Source organism: Anguilla rostrata, chromosome 5 (assembly GCF_018555375.3).
Source record: "Anguilla rostrata isolate EN2019 chromosome 5, ASM1855537v3, whole genome shotgun sequence".
Lineage (NCBI taxonomy): Eukaryota > Metazoa > Chordata > Actinopteri > Anguilliformes > Anguillidae > Anguilla > Anguilla rostrata.
In genome coordinates, this window is record NC_057937.1 from 8499391 (window position 1) to 8516465 (window position 17075).

The window sequence follows — 17075 nt, forward strand, 5'->3', positions numbered from 1 at the left end:
TAGTTGCGCCCCCTAGTGTCCATGCTCCACCCAATGTTCTCGCACCCCCCAGTGTTCCCAACCATGCGTCCGTGTGTTCTCCGGCCCCCCTGTCTAGTTGTCTGCCCGCCTGTTTGTCTGCCTGTTTGCCCGTGTGTGTGTCGGCCAGCATGTTGGCCTGTTTGTCTGCCCCCTAGGCCGTCGGGCCATCGGCCAACGTGTTCTCCCGCCTGTCTGCCTGTCTGTCTGTGTGTCAGTCCGCGTGTTTTTTGTCTTGTTTGCCATTGTGTCAGTCCCTGTGTCAGTCTTTGGGCTCACCCCTCTCCTTCCCTGTCTGCCTGTCCCTTTGTGTGTCTGTCGGTGTCGCTGTGAGCCTCCCCGCCTGCTTGTCCCTTTGTCTGTCTTTGTAGGTCTCCCTGTTGTGCCTGTGTCTGTCAGTCCGTTTTTCCATCAGTCTTGGTCCTCCCCAGTGTAGTGCCCACGTCCAGTTCCATGTAGTGTCGAGTTCCGCTCCGTGTCTGCCTTTTCCCCCGTACGGTGTTCAGTCTTGTCTAACCCAGTCCAGTGTTTTGTCTTGCCCCGTCTCGTTACTGTCCAGTGTACTGTCTCGTCTAGTCCCAGTCCAGTCCTGTGTGTCTGCCTCGCCCCAGTCCAGTCCTGTGTGTCTGCCTCGCCCCAGTCCGAGTCCCCTGGTTTCCTGAGTCCCCTGAGTTTCCTGAGTCCCGAGTCGCCCGAGTCCGGGTTCTGAGTTTCCTGAGTCCCGAGTCGCCTGAGTCCGGGTTTTGTTATTCCGAGTCGCCCGAGTCCGGGTTCTGTTATTCCGAGTCGCCCAAGTCCGGGTTCTGTTATTCCGAGTCGCCCGAGTCCGGGTTCTGTTATTCCGAGTCGCCCGAGTCCGGGTTCTGAGTTTCCTGAGTCGCCTGAGTCCGGGTTCTGTTATTCCGAGTCGCCCGAGTCCGGGTTCTGAGTTTCCTGTCGCCCGAGTCCGGGGTTCTGAGTTTCCTGTCGCTCCTGTCCGGATCCTGAGTTTCCTGTCGCTCCTGTCCGGATCCTGAGTTTCCTGTCGCTCCTGTCCGGATCCTGAGTTTCCTGTCGCTCCTGTCCGGATCCTGAGTTTCCTGTCGCCCAAGTCCTGTCCGGGTCCTGAGTTTCCTGTCGCCCGAGTCCGGTCCGGATCCTGAGCTTCCTGTCGCCCGAGTCCGGTCCGGGTCCTGAGTTTCCTGTCACCCGAGTCCTGTCCGGGTCCTGAGTTTCCTGTCGCCCGAGTCCTGTCCGGGTCCTGAGTTTCCTGTCGCCCGAGTCCTGTCCGGGTCCTGAGTTTCCTGAGCTCGAGTCCTGTCCGGGTCCTGAGTTTCCTGTCGCCCGAGTCCGGTCCGGATCCTGAGCTTCCTGTCGCCCGAGTCCGGTCCGGGTCCTGAGTTTCCTGTCACCCAAGTCCTGTCCGGGTCCTGAGTTTCCTGTCGCCCGAGTCCTGTCCGGGTCCTGAGTTTCCTGTCGCCCGAGTCCTGTCTGGGTCCTGAGTTTCCTGAGCCCGAGTCCTGTCCGGGTCCTGAGTTTCCTGTCGCCCGAGTCCTGTCCAGGTCCTGAGTTCTGTTCAGCCCTGAGTCTCCTGTCGCCCGAGTCCTGTCCGGGTCCTGAGTCCTGTCCAGCCCTGAGTCTCCTGTCGCCCGGGTCCTGCCCAGCCCTGAGTCTCCTGTTGCCCGGGGTCCTGCCCAACCGTGAGTTTCCTGTCCCCCGAGTTCCTGAGTTCTGTTTCCCTGTCCCCGCCCTCCAGTTCACCCCCTCCCAGGGTCGGCCTCCTGGGACGTCAGGAGCCGTCCCTTGGGGGGGGGTACTGTCAGGGTTCTTTGTCTTCCCCCGTCTTTCCTGGTTGGGCCGCCAGATGGCGGCACCCCTGCTTTGTGTCCTGTTAATTGTTTTATTGTTTCCAATTATTCTATTATTAGTTACTGATTGTCTCGTGTTCCCTTCCCTCTCTGTGGCCTGATTGTTCATTGTGCCCTCCTGTGTCTCGTCTGCGTCGCTTCTATTTCTTCTATTTAAGTCTCCCTCTTCCCTGACTCAGGCGCTGGATTCTTGTGCGGTTTTGCTACCTGCCTGCGTGTTTGTTGCCCGTCGCCTGTTACCTGTTCCTTGCCTGCCCGTTGCCTGTTGCCTGTTCCCTGCCTGCTCTGTTCCCTACGTTTTTTGGGATTTTTGTATTTTTGTTTTCCTGCGTTTTGAGGTTTTCTTTGTGTTTGTCATAACCGCCCTGCGAGGCTTTCTGTTCCCTTTGTTCCCCTTTATTTAAGTAAAGTCTTTGTTTTTTCTACTTCTGGAGTTTTTGCGTTCTTCGTCGCACTCTGCATTTGGGTCCATTCCCGCGCCCCCCCTGACAGAAACGGGTAATGACTACTGAAATATCAAAGCTGTTTGAAGTAAAATTTCATAATGCTAGGTTAAATATTTTCTGTGTAAATGAGCAAAGTACAAAAACTGTTACATTTATACAAACTCTCCCTTATGTTTTTGTTGTTTTTGGAAAATGAAAAACTAGACACAGTCAAACAAAACACATCATTCAAAACTGTATTTGAATATGATCTAAACAATAAATGATAAAATGAATGTCATAGGCATTGTTGTAGAAGAGTACATTCCTGATGCATGCAGACTGTGTTAAAGAAGTGCAGAGGTTGGAGAGGAATGCTCCCTTACACCTACAGCGGCCCTCCAACAATTGTGTTTAACACCTTGCACACATGTTGGGCCTTGAGGCTGGCAGTTTTTTTTTTTTTGTTTTTTTTTTTTTTTTCAGTGGTCATAAAACAAGCCTTTCACAGGAAGTAGAGACAGTAGGAGTGAGCATGTCTAGGCAGGCATATGAGAGGTAACCTGGTTACCTATAATGTAGTCAAAATACAGATAGGAACATTGTTTATACATGAGCTACTGAACTGGTGGCAACTAGATGAACCTGTCTCAACAGCTCAACTGAAATTTGGAACTGTGGGCTCTCCAAGTCATTAGAGACCTCTCAGGGTTCTCGTGTTTCATATAGTCTGTTGGTTAGCAATCTCCTCCCCCTTCTCTCTTTCTCTCTCTCTCAAAATGGCCAAGATGAGAACAGCACAAAATACATGAAAAAGGTTTAAAAGATTTTATACAACCTGGGCCTGGGGCTAATCTCAAAGAGTGTTTTATTCCACCTCTTGGAAGTGAATAAAAGATAATAAACACCTGTACAAATTGATACTATAACTGTGTGTGTGTGCAACCCTCCAACATGCCCCCACCCCCACCACACACACACACACGCGCACACACTCGCCCCCGTCTCTCTCTTTTTCTCTCTCTCTCTTTGTTCCCGCACAACGATGAGGATTTTCCGCCCAACTGGCAACTCTATTTGTTTGCAAAATATGAAATTTATATAAAATAATGTTTTCACTTGTGGGGGCCAGGACCTTTGATAACTGGACATGCAAATTATTTGAGATATGAATCACAGTCTCCTGTACAATGATAAACTTCAAGGCTGGACTTCATTCTATTATTTTTTTCGTCTTTTCTTCCAGTGGTAGGTGCTGATACCTTTTATGATGTATATTGTGCTTTTTATAATATGTGCCTGGGCATGGTTGGTGAAACAAAGGATAACAGCACATTTTAGTCATTAAATAGTAATTAAATAGTCATTCTAGTTATGAAAAATATCCTTATTGTAAAAAACTCCAGGAACACGCTTGCTATATGAAATTGCCCTGCATTTTCCAGTGGTTAACAGAAGGTTTTGCCAGAAGGGTGGTCCATATCATTTATGCGTACATTTTACCAAATGGTACTAATTTGTCTTGATTTCATTTTATTGTAAATACTGAAGGATCATTTACATACCTATTTTTCATAATTATCACCAGGAGATATGTTACAGTCACTTCTTCACTACTTTAGCCAAAACCTAGTTTTTTTTTTGTTTGTTTTAGTTTTTTTTTTTGTTTTGTTTTGTTTTGTTTTTTCAAATAATTAATCATATTCCATTTAATATTTTCTGCTTCATGGGTATATTCTCTGGTGCATTACGCAGATCAGTGAATTTAAACAAGCTTAAACAGACTGTTCAGTTAAAGGAAGCAGCGTTCTTTAACAAGTTAGGACAGGATGAATTGTTTAATATGGCGGTTTGATGTCAGAAACAAAAATCCAAGCCAACGTGTCTTTGCTTGTAGGACCAGAGTTGGCATGTTTGTTAGCTTTAGAGATATTTCATTAGATAAATTTTGTTAATGCATTTTGTTAAATGTACTGTTTTACACATCTCAACATTCTATAATATTCCTAGTTTGCATCAATAAGCACAGTAATATATCACTGTACCTTTATCTGTTTTTAAATACAAGGTATTCCTACTATTCACAGTTCTCAAATGCCTTATTCTTCATTTTCAGTAACATTTTCTAGTTTCTGCAGTAAGTGCCAGTCACAATATATCTATGTTTGACTGCCAAATGTTAATTTGCATTCAAAATATTCAAATTTCTGCATGGAATATTTTACAGTGATGCCAGGGAAATTCACCTTAACCACCACCCATGGGTTGCACTCGGTGATGCACAGGTGCCATTTTGCACCTGAATGCGCACCACACATTAGCTGAGGTGGAGAGGAAGAGAAAAATTAGGCAATTAAAGTGTGGGATGATTAGGAGAGGGCCAGGTTGGGAATTTAGCACGCACAACAGGGAACTCCCTACTTTTTGCTCTGAGTGCTATGGGTTCTGTAATGACCACAGCAAGCCAGGTCCTCAGTATAACTTCTAATCTGATAGAAATCTCCTAGATCTCCAAAAGGCATCTCCTACAGCACAGTGTTCCCATCACTGCACTGGGGAATTGGGGTTTATTTAGCTAAAGGGAAAATCACTGCTTCCAGCCAGAACATAGTTTTCTGTAGAGGTCTCTCACCAAACCCACAGCTGCTAAGCTTCTGCCATTTAACGGGAGCAGGATACATGGTGGTATAGCTGCTAACACTGCTGTCTGGGAAAAAAGGCACAATTTAAATCTTCGTGGAAAAGAGTTCATTTCCAGGAACAGTAGTTGTCAGAAATATGTGAAACACACCCTGGATTCAGCAGAGTCAATGTGAACCCCAGACATCCAAAAATCCAACGGTATATACAATTACTGTATAAGCCACAGCTTCCCACCAATTAAGTTACGTCAATGAATTTAAATGTTACACTCCTAATGTAATCAGTATATCATGTTGTCAGAGACAACCCCCATTCACCCACTCCAGGTCCCATTCTATGACTGACATCCACAGCTCTATAACTCAATCATGTGATATAAAAATCTTGCATGCAGGATTGTTATTTTGTTTTAATATTTCTTATTTATTTTAGAGATATTTTGGCAGTATTATTTATGTATGAGCACAGTGCAAGCCTCACCCGAGAGGACATGCAGTCAGACAGCCAAAGTGTTCTTTGATAATTCACCACCTCGCAAGATTCTCTTTCTGTATGCATTTTATTTTTCCTCATTCTGAGTCAATTTATGCAATCAATAATTTGGAAAGGCTGTAATCTGAAAAAAAAAAAACAACTGAAACTCATCTGTGAGTCAAATTATTTCAGGGGTCGAGTTATATATACTAAGAATTTTAACTGAATATGAGTTATCATGTCTAGGCAGGTTTTCCACAGATTATTTGTTCATTGACTGGTTTATTAGCATGTTTTACTGTAAGCAAGTTAGTCACTTATGTGAGTGCTAATGTGAACCCACCACTCTTCTGCATTTTGTGCTGCCACTGAGGATAGTGTAACTTGCAACTTGATTATGATATGATCATATTTGCTACCATCTCTGTAACCTTTACAATACCATAAATAGTGCAAAAACAGAACCAACAGTGTGAATAACCTGTATTAAGAATAGTGCTCAATTAAATTTGAAATTAAACAAGCAGCAGAACACTTATGCAATGTCTTAATATAATTGTTTACCAGCTTGGTTTCAAATAAATATTATGCATTACTGTAGCAGTCTGAGTGCCACCGCTCGGTTAATAGACGAGAGAGAGACGAGAGTTATTTCAGGACACGAATGCGTCTTTTTATTTCACGGCCGCCACGCGCCTTTCGGTTATGTATAAAAACACAATGTTGGTTGCTGACTCTCGGTCAGCACTTCCTCCGTCTCCAGTCAGCCCTTCTGCCTCCGTAGACCGCCTTTTAAGCGTCCAGGCTCACTGTCGCGCTAATCAGCACATTGTCAATTAATCAAACAATTAAACATCGGTGCTGATTAGTAATCCCCAACAGCTGTGGCGCAGAGTTCTGAGAGCCGCCCCGCCCACTCTCTCTCTGCAGCCAACGCAAAACCACGCCCACCCTACCACAATTACTTATTTTCAAAGTGGCTGTTCCTTTTTCTGCTTTACATAATAAAGATCTCCCTTTTGTATCCATGCCCATAACGTATGATTGTAGTAGACAGAAACCATGCTGACAGTCTGTCTAAAAGCAGCGCTTTAGAGCTTCAGTGTTTTATATCAGCAATGCTTTCATTTTATCAGCAGGTTGTAGCCATGTTTAATTTAAGATTATAACTGATGTTTTCTGCATTTCTCAAATTCCAGGTCTGCTCTCGATAGAGCCTGAAGTGAAGACCGTAAGCAAGAAAGAGGGAGAAACCATCAGTCTACACTCTCGTCTTACTGGAGAACAGACAAACCCTCTGATAATGTGGTCATTTGATACTGGTAGTTCTAAAAAAATAATAGCCGAGCTTAACAGGGGAGACTTTACAACAATCCATAGCCAGAGATTTAGAGACAGGCTGCAGCTGGACAGACAGACTTGGTCTCTCAACATCAGCAACCTCAACAGCAAAGACACTGGAGTTTACTACATATACATCTTTACCAATGGAGAAAGTACAGACAGGAAATTGAACTTAATAGTATATTGTGAGTGGACTTTTTATATGTTTGTATCTTTTTAACTTTATACATTCATTTCAAATCTTGCAGTGCTGCACTCAAATTTTACATTTATCTTGTGATTTTATTCCTGTATTCATCTGCATCCATCTGTCTATATATCCCTCTGCCATTCTGTGTGGGATTCGGCTTGGGAGCTGGGCTTTGGAAAGTCAGTCATCAATTCTGCAAATAATGGCATATATAGCCTACTTCCACTCAGGTGAATGTAGCCTATCCAATGTCATCTAGACAAAATACTGCACCAATGAAAACTGTTTGAAATAATGCTGAATTATTCCAACAGAAAATAAGGATTATTCTGCAATCCATAAAAAAGGGAATTCCTTCACTGCTGTAAAAAATATTCTAGTTCATGTTTCCCAGCAAAACATCGCAATCCATCCAATCCTGGCTGAATTCCCGTTCCCAAATGACTGTCTCGAATAAATGAGTCAAAATGCAAATTGTTATTATGAGCTTCTGTTCCCAATACCCTACAAAACACATCTTTCAGGGAAGCATTGGGAGCTAGTAAGTTCATGCACAATCATGCAAGGACAAGTGCTGTTGTGCTCTTTGGTGACATGTTTTATCCAAATGGACCCACTGGTAAGTCAGCTGTGTAAATGCTCCCAAAAATACAGGTAACTTTACAGAAAGCAAGAAGCAGATTATTTCAGACAGTGGCATGTATCAAAATCTGTTACCTTGAATTGTTACTCCAGACTCCTTCTATCTGCCTTAATACACATTGTGGACTCTAGAATGGAATTCCAAATGGAATTCCACATTATGGAATCATATTTTCTGGCATTGTAATGTTCTGTTTCTCTCCCCATGCCTCAGCTCCAGTGCCTAAACCTGTCATCACTCACATCACTCCGAGGTACTCAGTCAGTCGCTCAGTGTCCAGTGCAGTGTGCAGAAAGAGCTGCTCAGTGCTGTGTTCTGTGAAGAATGAGAGAGAGGTCGTCCTGTCCTGGCAGAGGGAGGGGGAGACACTATTCAACACCAGCAGCCCTGATCTCAACAGCACCCTGTCTCTCCCTCTGGAGACAGAAAACTGCAGTGCTGCTCTGAAACCTAGTAGTGCTGAACCCATCAGTAACCAGACTGTCCCACTCAACACTGAGGAGCTCTGTCTTCTGAGCCCAGGTATAGTGTCAGGAATCAGTACTCCATGTACTGAGGGCATGTAATGAGTGAGGACCTAGTATAGCACAACCTAGTATATTCAAGAAGGTTATTCCCAGAGAGAAATTGCAAAGAAGCTTAAGAATTCCTGGTTTAGTGTTCAGCAAACACTCAGAGCGGTCCAGCTAATGGACCATTGTAATTGGACAGTTGGCTGCTCAGCTGTTTCTTGGCCAGTTGTGTGTTGTTGCATCATTAGTTCATACACAAGAAAATAGAAAAAAAGGTTGAGTTGATTCTAAGTCTGGAATTTGCATTTGGATTGTTGCTGTTGTCTCTCAACGTGAGGTCCAAAGACCTTTCAATGCCAATAAAGCAAGATATGATGGTTTTTAAAATTGTGTTTCCTTTCATTTGACAGAGTCAAGCAAAACAAGGAATTACATATTACCTGCAGTGATGATACCAGTGGTGGTGATAGCAGTAATTGCATGTGTTGGTTTCTTTATAAAAAATCAGAAGAGTAAAGAACTGGAACACACAGGCAAGTATTTTCAGGCAAGTATGTTACTGTAAGAGAGACTGGCATCTTCTGTGGAGTTTGGCATTACAGGATATAATTGTGTGTGTGTGTCTATGTGTGTCTGCGTATGTGTGTTTACATATCTATGATAATTTAATGTGTTTGAATGGATTATCAGTGGAATTCTTTTTCTGTGATGACAAACCGAGACAGCGTAAGTATCACAGATGGGGAATTTGTACAGCTCTCTGTAGTATAATAGTGTTGTAATGTAGTTGTAATGTAACATATTTGGATAGGACTGCGGGGAACAGCATCACTGTCATGTCAAATATGGTGTCGCTGTGTTGGTTTAAAAATAAATGTAATGGGTTTAAAGGATGATGTTGCTTTTTGTTTGTTAAGGTAATAGGGATGTGAGCAGAGAGAGTGGTGAACTGCAGTATGCTGACGTTTGCATAGGAGCACACCCAAAAGAGACACAGCGCTCGGTAAGATGGAAAATATTTCTCTTCCACACAAGAACGCACTCGTGCACACATGCACTAGATGCACATGTCACCTCTCACACAACTCACCTCTGAGAGACTGATGGCCAAAAGAAAACTAACAAATAAAATGGCAAAGTGAATACAATTTTATATATAATTAATTACTAAGTTCGTAACCAACTTACGAAAACAATTTTTTTAACCTAATTTTTACTTTTACAAAAAAAATTTAGTTCAAGTCTTTCACTATTTTTCCTCCTTTCCGTGTGTACTTTCCGTCTGTACTTTCTGAGTGTACTTTGTGTGTTTCCTGTTGTTTCCTGTGCCACAGGAAGGCGTTCTCAGGGCCCTGGATCCAGAGAGAGAAGATGGAGTTGTGTATGCAGATGTGCGCAAATAACTGCACTGGTGCAACCCAAGAGAGACTGGCTGTGTCAAAAGCCAGTGTCCAACGTCCCTTACTACTAGTATTGTTTGTTCTTTGAATCAGGGACTTGTACCCTCACTGTGTATAGTGGCATCTGTCATGACATTTTTTCTGTATTTTGGTGCTCAATATTAATAGTGTGTGTTTATCAACGCGTGTCTTAATGGTCTAAACATATGTTTTGTTGGGCAGATCAAAGGCCATGGATGTCCTGAAGGTCTTACTCGCTTATTATTATTCATGTAAAATAATAAATTCCTTTTCAGCTGTAGAACCAAGCCTGTGCCCCTGTCTGACCCTGCCACCCATTAGTGTTCCTGCCCATCTCTCTACGTGACCGGAGTCACCTTTGCTTGGACTTAATTAATCCTCGATTGGCTGTTTATGTATTATAATTTATCTGTTTTCATGTAAGCCATTTCCATAACAAACCGGTGCCTGTCCGTGGCAGATGGGTTCCCCCTCTGAGTCCGGTTCTGCTCAAGGTTTCTTCCTGTTATCAGTCAGGGAGGTTTTCCTTGCCACTGTTGCCCTAGGCTTACTCTCTGGGGGCCGGTTCTCTGTAAAGCTGCTTTGTGACAAAGCTCCTTTGTTAAAAGCGCTAAATAAAAATTGAATGATTGATCGATTGATGTGGATGACATGGGTGACTTTGTCTGAAGATGATGAAGTAATCCCATGCCAATCCAAGCCTTTTGCCTCCTCATGCATACCAGTGCCTCAGTACTGAAGACTTAGACACAAACACCAGGCCAAGTTTTCACAACGTTTTACATGCACTAAGATGACATAAATCTGTTCAAAATTCTTGTTTCTTGTGAAAAGAGACACTGTTGTAATATCGTTAGGTGTATCATATAGGAAGATGTTCTCTTGTGGTTGGGGAGGAGGTGGTCTTGAAATGTACCACTTCATTGAATTAATATACACCTGTTTATCACTCTCACCACAGCCCTTAATTGATCTGGTTTCACACCTTCTGTGTTTCCTGAAAGCTGATCGTATGAATAGGAAGAAGATAACGTCGACATACACGGCAGATATGTAGATCTTCTCAGAAGCATACCCTGTCTTTCGGTTTGTGCTCAGCGTGGTAAACCGATATCTACACGCCCCAGATGGTGGTATTCAGACTTTGTTTCCTACTGTTTTGTCTGAGATGGTGAATGGCGAACAGTGTTTCGCCACAGGGCCATACTTCTGCAGACCCACATTGACCCACTCTGTTTCCTGTCTGCTTTATGTGTTGTACTTTTTTACTTGCTTTATTAACCAAAGATGTAGCTTGTACATTATTGCAACCATTTATGGCTTAGGGAGTTTAAACCTCACCTGTGACAGGCAGTTATGAATGAAAATATGAATATATTGTTTTGCATATGTTAGCCATTCGGGACTGTTATCACGAATGTGGCAGTTATCAGGCTAAATGTTATGAGGAACATGACGCACAGATGCAAATCCTCTCAGCGGCAATGGAAGTAAAGAAGCAGAAACAATGTTATTGGGTTTTCCCATGACATTAAATCACCATTGTGCTTCTCTGCAATGGTTGTTCTCATGTTCTCATATATCACTTCTTTTCCATGTTCTCACAGCTTCCCCTTGTAACCCAATGCCATGGTTCAGTCATCAGTGACGTAATCCGAAAATGAACTGGGTAAGATATCAAATCTTACCTTGGGGCCTCAGTTGGATGATCATTATGTGACACGTATGCTGTCAAGGTGTTAGGGGACTTGTTTAAGTCATGAAATAAATAGAAGATAAAAAAGATAGACAATGCTCCTATGTATTAATCACTATTTGCTCCTAACCAATTAGATACTAACATGCATCAGTTGACCAATCAGGGGCAAGCACATTTCTCACCTGACCAATCAGATGATATGCACTATATGAACAAAAGTATCTGGGCACCCCTTGGTCTAAGGCTGTTTTCATGGTTTGGGCTAGACCCCTTAGTTCCAGTGAAGGCAAATCTTAATGCTTTCATGAGACTGCCCCCGGGTACACAATGAGGTCCATATAGATATGGTTTTGTTGAGAATGGTGTGGAAGACTGGCCTCCACAGACCCCTGACCTCAACCCCATCCAACACATTTGGGATCAATTGAAAAGCCAACAACGAGCCACTATCACCCAATCAGTGCCCAACCTCACAAATGCTCTTCTGGCTGAATGGAAGCAAATTCCTGCAGCAATGCTCCAAAATCTACTATAAAGCCTTCCCAGAAGAGTGCAGGTTCTTATAGAAGCAAAGGGAGGACCAACTTCATATTAATAGCCATAATTGTGGCTGAGATGTTGGATGTCAGGTGTTCACATACTTTTTACATGTAGTGCATATATAGCAACCACATGGCAGACTGCAGTACACTAAAGGAGCAAAATGCTGGCTTGCCTCAGAAAGTCCAACCCAGGGTAACAGCCAAAGACAGTGTAGACAGCTGCCCTGGGAACCTCAGCACCCCTTAGATCTGAGTTAGGTTTTGCCACCAGCTGTGCAGAATCTGAAGTGGACTCCATGTTTTAAGGTGTTCTATTTGGTTGTATTGGACTCTATTTTGTTCATTGCCCTTAATTCGCCTAACTGTTTTCATTTTAATGCCTATCTTAAAATGTGATTTTATTTAATTTTGGCAGCAGTCTCTTTGAGGATGTGGTCTAGCACTTCTGCCCAACTGCTATTATACACCTCCCCCACGCCAACCTCAAAGAGCACGCTTTCTATTTCCATGGAACCCCTCAAACCCAAATTTGTGACTTCTTCCATATTTGGTCATGCAACCAGTAGCTACAATGCAGGTGCAGTTTCTCTCTTCTTGACCAAAGCCTCCGTTAAAACAGGAACTAGACTGAGACCAGTGAGCTTTCAGCTTGTAGCTGGAGTAACGGCTGCTTTCGACGTGTACTGCAGATGAGCCTACAGAGATGCTGTTCCTGATTGGCTAAAGCAACATTATTCTGAAAGTCTTTGCTGTAGGAGCATACGCACGCACACACACACACACACAACACACGCTTCTACTCCTTATAAAGTACATTTAATAAAAGGTGACTTATTTTATGATACTGGGATTATACACCCTTTATCCTTTACCATGTTAATTCCAGTAAAGTATGTTAGGCTTTACATTTGTCTGTTTCCTTACTTATATTAAACACATCAGTGACCTTCTGAATCAGTAAAATTCTGTTTTACAGTTTCGTCAATGTCCTCAGTTTCTATGCAAGCGAGAAAAACGAGATGATCGTTAAATGGAAGCTCTGTTCTCTGTGGTAATCGCATTTACCCCACCATCGCACGCACAGACACGCTGTCTCTTATATTAACAGGATGTGAGAGGGGGTTGGGTGGGCTACAGACCATAGCTAACAAGAGGAAATGCATCTGCACAAGACCACAGGCTTTGATGTGACTATATCAGAAATGTGAGAAACGCAAAAGCCCTCCGACATCTGAAATGTTTCTGTCAAAGTGTAACATTTGCTGACAGGCTCACCCTCGATAACAGAAATCTTTCTGCTATGAATATGACCACTGCTGAATTGTAGCTATCTGAAATATGATATTGTTAACATGCACATCACAAAGACAGGCTCTGTTCCTCTCGGAAGCTTTGCTTCAATGGAGGGGTCAAGTCCAATGCATATCTCCCTCTTTCATTCTCTGCCTCTCTTCATTCGCCCTTCTCTGGGAGACTGAGACAGTAAAATCTGGCTCTGATGGAGTACTACTGTGAGCATAGGAAAGTCAGGAACTTGTGTTTACTGCAGCCTTTCACAAAGAGTAGTAGAAAGGAAAGGAAGAGTACCAGTGGAGCTCTATCATATTTTTGTTAAAACACAAATGTGAACAGTAATGTAGAAAGTACAGGTGTGGCTGCATCCTCACCATCAAGCATTTTTTAAATAAAGAATTTAAAAAAATAAATAAAATAAAGAACTGAATGATACAGGGTATAACATGTTCACTAAAACTAATTTTAAAGACATAAAAACAGGCATACAGCAACCCGTTTTATTATTTTAGTCATGCAATTTCAGTGTGCTCAGTTCAAGGCTAGAAAACATGCCCTTTCTTTCCACGATGGACAAAAGTAATTAAATACAGCAGCCAATCAATGCATTTTGCTCATATCTTTTACTGGAAGTAACTTCCTGCTGATTTTTTTTTTTCTGTAATAACAGTTGCGAGTGTTGACAGGTGTTTGCAGTCCTATCAATGGTTTACTAGGTAAAAATCAATCAGAGCTGATTACAATGTGTGCACAGTTGCAGCTGAATTTGGAGACAGGTTGATGTTGAACCTGCGAGGCATTCTCCGCCGGTGCCTGAGTACCAGCTGCTAGATGTGGGGCAGGGGTCAGGGACGTCTCCCTGCCGCTCCCTGCAGCTGGATTTAGACAGTCAGGTGGTTCCGTCACGTGGCTTCTTGGTCCCCCCAGCTCTTGTCTCTCCTTCGCAGCCAGACCCAAAAACTTCCCCTTTCTGCTTCTTCGGAGAGATCTTTTAGGACTTTTCTGACTTTCACTGACGTGCAGACAAACTGTTTAAGGCCAGTTTTGCTTTAAGCCTGAATGTGTCACACTAAAGAGTCACTTTAAAACCAATTTATGACCTGCAGAATTATGTCTACCCACCCTCTCTCTCTCCTCCACTCTCTACCCTATCCCTGATCCTTTTTCTCTGACACAGAGTCCACGCATCCCTTGCTTCTGTCTCACCCGTTCCCACACAACCAGGCGACTGATGGTCTGAGCAGTGACCCAGTTAAATCTTCCACTGTAAAAACACTTTTTGTGTGTCTTTTCCTCCCCCTCATACCACTCTCTACCGCAGCCCACAGTTGTACAGGTTTAGCAAAACACAAGCCCATGCACAGAAACAGTCACCAGGCTTTGCAAATAAATTACAAACACCTCGCAGATGAGAGGACACATCCATGCAACAGAATTTAGTGTCTGGCTGACTTGCAGTATTCATTCGTTTGTTCATTAATTCATTGGTTCTGTCTTTGTACACAGATTAATCATTTCAAGTGCATACAGGATGAGTTAATGGTGTTATTTGGCATAAAGCACCATATACCATTTCCTGGAATTAAATTCACAGGTATTATCACAAACAATTAGATAAAACAGCAAATCAAATCGAGTTTTATGTGCTGTGACCATATTAAGATTACATTTTAAAATGTGATAGAATGTTACACTTGGACATGTTTAACATGGCAGTGTGGGGTTGCAAAATTTCACTTAAAACAGTTTTTTTTCTATGAGTAACCTAAACTGAAAATGATTACCATATGAAGTTCAAAACATCATCCTAAAACAAGTATTTGATTGTGTGGCGTGTATAATTAAATGTTTAAATCATATTTTCTATAACAATACACTACATATGTACATTGAGTGTAGCACCATCGGTGTGAGAAATATCCCTCACAAACATACCATTGTGACAAAAAGTCACCATTTCATACCCCCAAACCATGTTACGTTACTTTCCACAAGTACTGTAATCAACCACAAATAAAAAAAATTGAATTTCTCATATAAGGAAGTATTTTACATTCACAGATAAAGTGTAGTGGAATAATAAGAAAAACTGAATTCATATTTGTTATGTTGGTTTTTCGCAAAGATATATATTACACAAAACATAATGGAAAACCCAGTGACTCCATAACAGTTAGGTATAGCTATGGTTTCCAGAAGCAAATACTTGAAGATGTCATGCGTCCAAAACAGAAATAGGGTAGCAATATGGCCTCAATAACGTTAAGGCCAGTTCAGATCAATGATTCGCAACGAGACGAAACGGTTTTAGAATGTTGCAGAGAAAATTGCAGCGGTGTGAACTGGTTAGTAGCAGAGCCGTTGCCTGCCTTGGGGTCTCAAAAGACCATCTTGTCAAATCGTCAAGTGCAGTTTTAGAACGTTACAATCAGACGTCTTGAAATTTACAAGTTGCATCCAGTCTTGTAGCGAATCATTAATCTGAACTGGCCTTTAGTTAGCCACATTGCAACAAGGTAGCGTTGCATTCGAGAGACGGTTTGCGAGGTCGGTACCGGTCGGTAGCGTTAGCTAGCGTTTTTTCTAATTGTTAGCTGACATTAGATTATGTTAATTACATTAACTAGCTAGCTAACGCAACGTTACCTGATATGAGAGATGGCTACCGACTGTGCACAACGTTGTCTAAACTAATGTTGCCTTTCTTGACATGGTCCGGTAGCTAGTGTTAGCTGTGCAAATAACTATGTAATTTAGTAACGTTACATTGTCATCAAATGTTACACAAAACTTGTTAGGGTTCCATAACGCTAGCAGACACTGGAAAAAAACAGTACGCTGCTCACACTCACAAGTGAGTTGAAGAGCGAGCCTGTTGCGTTAGCTCCGCCTACCCTCTCTGGCGGACCAACCACTGATGGATGATGGAAAACGCGTCACTAACTGTGCGCCACTTGTGATTTTTTCCCGGGAATGTAGCCACAGACGCTCAGTTCTTTAATCATAAATTATAATAATAATAACAATATAAATTAATATAATAATAATCTCACTCACCATTGTGTTACCTAATTCAGTGATATATAATGACTTAACAGACATTTATTTTAATGAAAATCTTTGAGATTGCCACTTTAAACATGTGCACTTGTGTATATGACCATTTTGTGTCTGTATCCAATGTTTTTATTGGCTGATGTACTAAATTTTCCAATGGGGAGACATATTCTTTGTGGGCCTGGAGCATCTGTGATGATGTAATCAGGAAGGAAAAAGAAGAAGGAAAAAATGCAAAAAACCAAAAAATAAAATAAAAATAAACTGGGGATTTATTGTGTGGACGTTTGAAATTGTTTGCGAATTCTGTCTGTTGAAATGGCATCAGAAAGAACAGAAAGGAATGTTTTTAAGTTCTGAGAGTCTGTGGTCATTGTGGTTATTTCTGTTGTGTTGGGAATCCTGAAAAGTTCCACTCTCGCTGCTGTAGCCTCTACGTATGGGTAATGCTGCCCCACTAAGCCGTAACTTGGCAGGATGGCATACCTGCCATTCAAATACAGTCCAATGCTTGGCTACCCTCTTATTCACTGCTACTGTACTTCAAACACCTATCAGCTAGGTGGCAGCTTTATTCAAGCTATCATCTGAATGGAAGAAAGGTAAATAAATGCATGAAAACACGTAAAGAATATCTGAAAATGTATAATTTATCAAAGAAAAGAAAGAACATTTTCTTGTAAAACAATTATTTTAATTTCACATATATTGCAAAAATCATATGCTGAATTTCAAGTATTTAAATTTAAATATTCAAATATTCAGCACAACTGTTAATATTTTACTTTAAAATAGACAATACACTCTCAGTTAAGAAATATTCCACATATTGATTTATACCGTTAATTTTAAAGTCGCTGCACTCTTACAACAACAACAACAAAAAGCATGCAACACGACACAAGCCCACAGAACATACAGTAGGCGAACCACTCATAATACAGATATGAATACAGTGGTATGAAGA

At 42.1% G+C, this 17075-nt stretch overlaps 2 protein-coding genes across 2 annotated transcripts in view; one reads left to right on the forward strand and one right to left on the reverse strand.

The window, feature by feature from the left end:
- Positions 1 to 915: 915 nt before the first annotated feature.
- LOC135256038 (S-antigen protein-like) lies at positions 916 to 1974 on the reverse strand. Its single transcript, XM_064337912.1, has one exon. The coding sequence runs from the start codon at positions 1972 to 1974 to the stop codon at positions 916 to 918; it is 1059 nt and encodes a 352-aa protein (XP_064193982.1).
- Positions 1975 to 3302: 1328 nt separating this feature from the next.
- LOC135256039 (uncharacterized) overlaps positions 3303 to 17075 on the forward strand; it is a 34040-nt gene continuing 20267 nt past the window's right edge. The window contains exons 1-6 of the mRNA XM_064337913.1: positions 3303 to 3538; positions 6607 to 6936; positions 7798 to 8106; positions 8507 to 8629; positions 9014 to 9099; positions 9431 to 9487. Coding sequence (XP_064193983.1) covers positions 3481 to 3538; positions 6607 to 6936; positions 7798 to 8106; positions 8507 to 8629; positions 9014 to 9099; positions 9431 to 9487 — 963 coding nt within the window. The 5' untranslated portion in view covers positions 3303 to 3480. The remainder of the gene's footprint in view (positions 3539 to 6606; positions 6937 to 7797; positions 8107 to 8506; positions 8630 to 9013; positions 9100 to 9430; positions 9488 to 17075) is intronic.